At 37.4% G+C, this 8,245-nt stretch overlaps 1 protein-coding gene across 1 annotated transcript; it reads right to left on the bottom strand.

Annotated features, from left to right (window-relative positions):
* Positions 1 to 3,532: 3,532 nt before the first annotated feature.
* Positions 3,533 to 6,479, bottom strand: hoxd9a (homeobox D9a). Its single transcript, XM_041844296.2, has 2 exons — positions 5,283 to 6,479; positions 3,533 to 4,966 (listed from the first exon to the last, which is right to left on the bottom strand). The coding sequence occupies exons 1-2, from the start codon at positions 5,845 to 5,847 to the stop codon at positions 4,722 to 4,724; spliced, it is 810 nt and encodes a 269-aa protein (XP_041700230.1). The 5' UTR covers positions 5,848 to 6,479; the 3' UTR covers positions 3,533 to 4,721.
* Positions 6,480 to 8,245: the final 1,766 nt, after the last annotated feature.

Here is an 8,245-nt window from a genome sequence, read left to right as displayed (position 1 = left end):
ACAGAAACGAATGGATGTAGAGCAGATCGAGAGGCTAACATACATATTTTTGTAAAAACAAGATAAAAAAGAATCATGAAAACATTCATTGGCGCTGGCACTATGCAATATTTTGACAACAAATCAGAGATAATCCGTCATTAGCAACATTACCGCTTTGGCGAAATATATGTCTTGCATTGGTCAAAATGTCGCATAACAAATGTTTCAACTAAGATATTTGAAACGAAAAAATATCGAAAGTTTAAGGTCTATAGGCCCTACCCCATCGAAAAGAAATAGGATCAGGCTCAATGTGGTGTTGAAAATAGGGTACCACAAATAACTACACGAAATCAACCCCAAAATAGAGAAATTGTTATTTATTGAAAACAAACTATTAGGCCTACTTGCTCATGTCGTGAGTAGGCGAGGCCTATGTGCTGTGAGCGCGGTTCGGTTCTAGTCCTCACACACCTTTTTGGCCAGACTATCATCCATTCCTCCTATGATATTAAAATCATAAAATGAGGTGCTGCTCTAACTAAAAAGTTATAGATGTGGGCCTATTTTTCATATATTGAATTCATAAAGGTGAAATAAAGGACCGTGATTGAATATTTACCCAAATACAAGCTACTTAAACACATTAATGCAGCACACAACACAAAATGCACCATAAACGTATTATTAAAGCAAACCAAATGTAGCTCTATAGTCCAGCGAATCCAGGACTATGATTTTTTAAGACTATTACGCATTATGTCATAAGATGTAAAAAAAATACTATGATGTATTTTGGCTCATTAATCAATGCTCAGTATTTTCTTGGGAAAACTAAGCTACAAAGAAATATACAATTACATTTCGTGTCAATTATTATAAGTCACAATTCATTGTAGCAGTCTTTCGATCATGATAGTTCCAATGTGCTTTGGGTCTGTAAAGACAGCAAGAGGACAGTGTCCACAAATGGGCTTTAGGATATTTTCGTGTGTGTATGTGTGTGTGTTTCAGCGTGATTCTGCTGGGCATGAGTATGCGTAATGCGTGCGTAAAATGGGGATTGTATTCTGTTGCATTCTATTGTAGTGTTTCAGTGTGATTGGTACCATTGGAGACAGCATTTTTTAAATGGTAAACTCATTTTCTTAATGTACTTGGACCATATGGGGTCGACACGTCGAACCTTCTCTCCCTGGTCATATGGGGTTGAAGGGAAACTCTCTCTCCTGCTCCAGTTTTATGGCCTACAGACTGTCTGTTTCTTCTCCTCGCTAGGGGTTAGAGGACTGCATTATGCAATGTTCCATTCCAGCATAGTCTATTATCATCATTCTCAAAGAATTGTGCAATTTTACGGCAAGAGAAGGAGATTTCGAAAACAGTAAGCCTAGGAATTGGGCCTGTACGTGATTTGAAAGCACATTTTACGAGAACCAACCTTGAGGTCTGTGGAAGAGATGGGCTTTCATTTAGGCGCTCTGGTAGTTCGCCAGTATTACCACCGGACGATTTATAGTCAGGGTATTGTAGCAGCTCGGTCTCTTGCGGTGTCGCACAGGCCTGCTGTCTCTGTAAGTTATCGTATTTGTGAAATTTAGAGCAGTCGCTATGACTCGTAATTCCACAAGGATTCGGTTGATAACTTGCGCGCTGCTTTGCATGATTATAACATTATTGGACTTGATGCAGACTGCTGCTACAGACCCAGCAGACAAGCTTGTGGAAAGGCTGAATCGTAAGCTGCAAGAAATGCCTTTTCTGTTTGTAGGCCCAATGGCAATAAAAAGGCTCGAAATAACAACACATTTCTGCCTAATTTTAAGGACAATTCCATCGATTCAATGGTGACTGGAGTAGGCTAGTTTTGTTATCCAATAGTCTTATGGTTGGCCTAGTTTTTTAAATTCCAGAAGTCAGTAAACGGTCGACTGCTGAACATTGATCAAGCACACCTAAAGACACATTTGTCGTTTCTTTTGATCCCAAAGCATGAAAGGAACCAGGGGACTGGTGAACGTTTTGCTATAGGCCGACTTGTGCTGGGGTATATATTATTTATATGTTTGTAATTAATGAGACTCATAGATTACTTTGTCCCCAAAATAGCGCAGAAAATAAAATTACAACAGGCAAGGTCAACAGATATGTTATGATACAACGGCACACCGTAGGAGCAAAAAATACTATAATTATATGTACAGTAGTTAACATCAGTGGATGAGGCTGAAAACCCCCCAAAATAAAAGTGGAGTGAATTCAGAGTTGTCCCATGAAGGAAAACATTTCCAATATTTTCGTATATGTAGGCCTATCCTTTCCTTTCCATTTGTCTTCGCCTACATTTCAAGGACATTTCTGATAGGCCTAGGTGAAACAATAAATAAACTAATACAAATAAACAAATAAATAATCGTAATTAATAATAATCCTCTTCATAATCACAGTAACTTAAATCATTCATTACAACATATTACACCCATTGCTCTAATATAAAAGCATATTTTCATTGTTTTCTGTTATCAATAGATATGCCTATAGGCTAATTACGCTCTTAGTCATTATATTTAATGGTTAAAATAAAAAGACTAAAGGAGAATTGTCGCCGAATCTGAAATTGCTACTACAGCCCTCAATGTGTTATTTGATGTAGGCCTATAGGCCTATATTCTGTCTACCATAAAAGCGATCTAACAAAGCCTCCAATGTTTAGAAAATATGTTTTTATGAATTAATTGAATATTATATTTGAAACAAACATTTAGGGCCTATACCCGGGCCTCGATCACTATTGAGATGTAGTCTTGTGTAGAACAACGTCGCCCTCTAGCGCTCTTGATTATCAACAAAATGCTCCCCCTAGTATAGAATAAATTGTGTCTCTTCATTAACCAATAATACTATCTAGTAGACTACTTTAGCAATGCTTGGAGAATAGGGGGAATTAATATGCCTCGATCATCATCATTTATTTTCATCAAAGTAACCAAAGTGATTACGTTACGCATTAAAATCCAACTATATTCTCAGATATTTAAACACCCCCTGATAAACAATGTTAGCTTTTTTTCACATAAAACGCAGGGCTTTTTTTTTTTTTACACAGAACAGAAATTACATGTCACATTTCATGGCATTTCAGAAACAGGGTTTAAATCCACCCTTGCAGTGCCAATAGATCCACTGCTGTAAACGGCTTTTTAAGCAGCAGTCAAAGTGAAGTTTCGCCCTCTCAATAGGAAATGCAGTTGATGAATAAACGTTACTTTCTATACATTAGGGGGTCTGATTTCCTCTCAGTCACGAAGACAGACAATTTATCGACCAGACACCCTGTAGAAAAAAATGTCTGCATTTTTGTTAGTCAGCAACAGACTCAAACACCCAAGTAAGAGTGTTTCAAAGGAGAGTGCAATTATTGCCCTGGCTCATAAACTCATTTAGACCAGACGTCTAGCCATCTATATGGCTTTATTGGACCACGTTTCTTCCTGCTTTAAAGCAATTATATGTACAGGTTGGACAATAAATTGGAAATCCGTGCAACACCTCTCCCAATCATAAATTCTTTATTACTAGTCTCTTTAAACAATGTTCATTCTCCTACTTTTCAATTGAAATCCAACCACCTTGTATGCCAAATTCAAACTAGGAAAACAATTCTGAAATGGTAGTTCACCACACCAAGTGGCACCTTTAGATGTTTCATTCTGCTGACCTTAAAAAAAGACAACCAAATGTCCAATCATTCAATCTCTAGGCTCATACAGATTCATCAAAATAAATGTATTTAAGTGAAAGAAACTTTCTCATTAATCCTACGTCTTCCCTCATCACCCCATCTAATTACGTTTGCAATTGGGCGTTATTAGTCCTCCCTCTCAATTCTTACAAACTACTGCATTGATGCGATGGGGCCTACACTACCCTATAGCTTTATATTAAGAGTAGGCTAATACACGTTGTTGAATTGGTGTTCACAGCGTCAGGAATAACTATATACAGCAATGCATCTCAAATATATATATATATATATATATATATATATAAATTTTCAAATACAACGTAGCTAGGCTAATAACAAGCATGTCTATACAGGGACAACCACAGCAAAACCACTGAGCAGAAGAGCTGATGTAAGAAAAACTTAATGGTTAAATACAGCCGGAATTGTATTGTAAAAATGCAGGAATATTAGCCTATGTAACGATTAAGGCTACGCCCTATATCTTGTTTATTTTCAAAACTAGCAACCTCAGAAAAAACACGATGAAAATATCATAAATACTCAAAAACATGACCCTTTAGTTTTAAGTTCTAGTCCTAGTTGGACAAACATAATCAGTCGGCCTCTACATTGTTAGTAAGTTAAATAATTTCCAATTTGGGTGATGATTCTTTCACTGAAATATAAGCATAAATGCAACGTCTGAAAACATTTGATTTTTCTAAAAGGCTACATGACTATGAAAACTATATACGCAAGCATATTCCCTGGTCTCATATTAGGCATAAATACTCGAGCTCTGGTTAATCAATAAAGTAATTCATTTAAGACTGAACATTTACTTTGATTAAAACAAAAAAGAAAGAAAGCATATTTCCGGGCATGCTGAGTCAACCTTTCCATTTGATATGTCAACACAAAAATGCATAGCCTAAGCTCCAACTAAAGTTTTATTCTAAGTAATCACAACAATATGATACATCAAAAGGGCGAGGGACTACATCCAATCTAGTTATAAGTGATCCTTACTGCCCCTCTCTCTGTTCATTTTTTTCATTTTCATTCTTCTGTTCTGGAACCAGATTTTGACCTGCCTTTCAGTTAAATTGAGAATTCGAGCAACTTCGTATCGTCGATCTCGTGTCAAATACATGTTGAAGAGGAATTCTTTTTCCAGTTCTAGTGTCTGATATTTTGTGTATGGACATCGCTTCTTCCTTGTTGAACGTGCATGAATCCAGTTTGCTGCAGGGTTGTCTGGAGAAGAGAGAGGACAAAGTTGAAACTCACATGAGAATTAGCAGGAAAACGAAATAAACAGAAACTAGGAACATGGAAAATACAAGCATCGGAATTTAATTAATTACTGTATACTTGTACAAAAGACTGAATTTGTGGATGGAATTATTATCTCACTTTTGTGTTAAATACCCACTTTACAGCCGTGGGTAGTTTTTTTCGGCCCGTGGTTATGAGCTAGACACTTTTATAGGTTAGTAAAACCTCCAGTTTTACACACCCAGCTCCTACAGTTCTTAAGGTTGTAAATCAGGGGGCAATTCCGTTTACTTACTTGGGTCAAGTTGTTGTTGTTGTTTCTCTTCTTTAGGCTCGCTGTGACTCGACATATCACTGCCAACGCTCTCTTTGGTTACTTTTCCCGGGCATTCGGATACTCCACATGCGTAATCAGGGCCAGGGGCGACCACCGGAGTCTCTGTCTCAAAAGTGGCACTCTCAGTCCTTTTCAGTGGTAAACTTTCGGGCTTGGTTCCATTTGTTCCATAATGCCGACTGTTAGAGTGAAAGCTGGAGAAAGAAACGTTAGAAATGGGGTCTATCCAGGACCGAACATATCTGCTGTCTGCTGCGGAGAGATGGGACTGGTGGACGTAAGGATGGTAAATCCCTGACACTGCGGCAGTGGACTGCGGGTGAACCGAGGACCAAGACCCTGGGAAAACGGCTGACTTGGGTGCAAAACTGCAGGAGGAAAAATCTGCATTGTCCCCAACACCTGATGGCCTTGAGGTCGTAGTGTGCGGACCCTGGACAAAGCGCGCCCCGTACACATCCTCCACTTCATGCCCCATTATAGAGTCCACATAATAGTTACTTAGAGTGCTACTGGTCGACATATTTGGATCCCTTCGTAGTCATATAAAAGGTTACACTGTTACGGAAACCTTCCCTCTGAACAATCATAGTATTTTTGCTGGCTTCATCTTCAGGGATTGGTTACATGAATCACGTGATCATATTTACCAATACAGTGAGTAAATCAGTCCGCTGGTAACGGTAGGCCTAAATTTAATTTGGCTATTTATTCAAGAGTGCTAATAAAACCGAATGTTTAAGGAGAACAAATGCAAAACTTTAAGAAATTCTGTGTTCCTGGGCATTTTGAATGTGCATACGGTTGAGGGTGGTGCCGGACTATTTTTTTTTTACGTCAACAGATTAATACACACATTTATTTCACAACCACCACTCAACATTGATGCCATAGCATATTATGCATGTAAACTCTTACAAGATATCGTCATAAGGTATGTCATACACTCAATGCTTGTAAAACATTTTATAGACTTCTGAGTTGTAAGTCCTCGTAAAATAAATGTAATAACATGCTGTAAAATAACGAGACACCATTTCCGCACCGACTCTGTTTTGGAATTGTTCGTTTTTATTCAATGAGGAGTCACTTTCACTAGTTTGGTTGGTCTTGTAAGTTTGAATCAGGAAGTATTATTTGTATACTAATTGTATTTATCTAGAGGAGAGGCATAGGCCTAATGTTTTTATGATCAATAAAATCTTTATGAGGTGCGTTTGATTATACATTAATGTGCCCTTAATAAAACGGACTCATGGCGCAACAAAGTGGATCTGTGCAGTGATGTCAAAAAAATCTAGATTTAAGAGGGCCTTTTTAGGTTTTCTTACTTTTGAGAACACATGACTTCTTGATTAGGCTATTAGTTGACCACTCACTACAAGAGCATTGGAAGTAGCCTACTTTTGCAAACTCACATCAAGACACAAGTCAGCAATGAATAGGCCTAGAAATGTAAATAAAATCCATAAACCGATTTATTTTAAATACATGGTCAGGATGGAGCAAAAACAAGGAGAAAGAAGGAACAGCACAACACGGCGGTGAGCTGCCAATGAATTTGTGCTTGAACATCATTAGGTCCATACACGCTATAGGGACCCGCTTCGTCAGCGTTAGCTCGAGAGACATAGCATAGTATAGGTCTTGTTATAAGACATTATAAGGGTTCGTATATGTTTATAACAAGTTATAGAGCACTAGTCTATACCTGGATGCTTTAATTAAAGTGTTACCAAACGAATGATGCGGCCAAGGCCATTGATAAATAAAATCATACAATCGTTGTTGTTGTTGTTGGTGGTGGTGGTGTTGTGTGTGTGTGTTTCAGCCTTCATTCGTCTGGACATCAGCGGGTGATGCGTGCGTAAAAGAGAGGCAGAGGAAAGCGGAAAATAGGAGTGCCGAGTTCAAATAGTCTACACAGATAAAGAGCTATAAACTTGGGTTGGACTGTACACTGTGGCTGAAGACAAGTCTACTACGGGGCAAACCAGCATGCTATTATAAGCCTACAAAACAAAACAAATCATCTCATGACGTTTAACTACATCAACATAAGCAACACTTTGAATCATGACAGAATGTTGCGCCAGTATTTTATTTAAATTATTATTGTTTTAACCAGAAGTAAACATTATTGTAGGCTATATATATGATCAGAGCCTTATATTTAGGTGGTATGGAGGCATAACTGTTTTGATCAATAAAGGCTATTTAAATAGGCTATTGTTATAGGCCTATCCCTCTACACGCTTAGAATAAATTGTTCTATATAGAACCTTTTTTGGAACCCTAATTAACCCGTTTTCTAAGAGTGTAGCTCCTTTATAGTAGCCTATATCCGGACGCCAATGGCTGTTTTTGTAGGTCGATTAGGAACCTTCCCAGATCCGTGTAAATATCATAACATGTTAGCTACATAGCTATATAGGGCATGATTGGATATGAGTCTTATTTTTGTGTTTTTGAATAGAAGTACAAGTGTGTATTTTGTGTATTTGAATACGTTTTACAGTCCACGAACGCCAATTGGATACCTTATTCACAATAAAAAGCTAAAATAACTTAACTTTATAGGCTAACATTTATTTTTCATTACAGTCAAGTTGCTGAAAGCTAATTGACAATAGTCCTAATCATTAATTCATGATAAATACAATAATTTAAAAATGATTCAATAGATAATAACTTTAGAACTATAAACTAATTTGAAAATAGCCGGGCGAATTATGTTGAGTGCAGCCTAATGCTAAAATTGAGATGCTTCTGAAATTCATATTGCGACCCTGCACATACGTCTAAAGATAAAATACTTATATCGTTATTAGACTTGTTTTTCTTTTACTTTGATTCAAGCACGATAACAATTTGAAGCTACGGACCAGTTCCTATTAATTTTAACGTAACTGAAAGGACGT

The sequence above is a fragment of the Coregonus clupeaformis genome, chromosome 23 (assembly GCF_020615455.1).
Source record: "Coregonus clupeaformis isolate EN_2021a chromosome 23, ASM2061545v1, whole genome shotgun sequence".
Lineage (NCBI taxonomy): Eukaryota > Metazoa > Chordata > Actinopteri > Salmoniformes > Salmonidae > Coregonus > Coregonus clupeaformis.
Note: the sequence above shows the minus strand (reverse complement) of the source record. Positions and strands in the feature narration are given on the sequence as shown.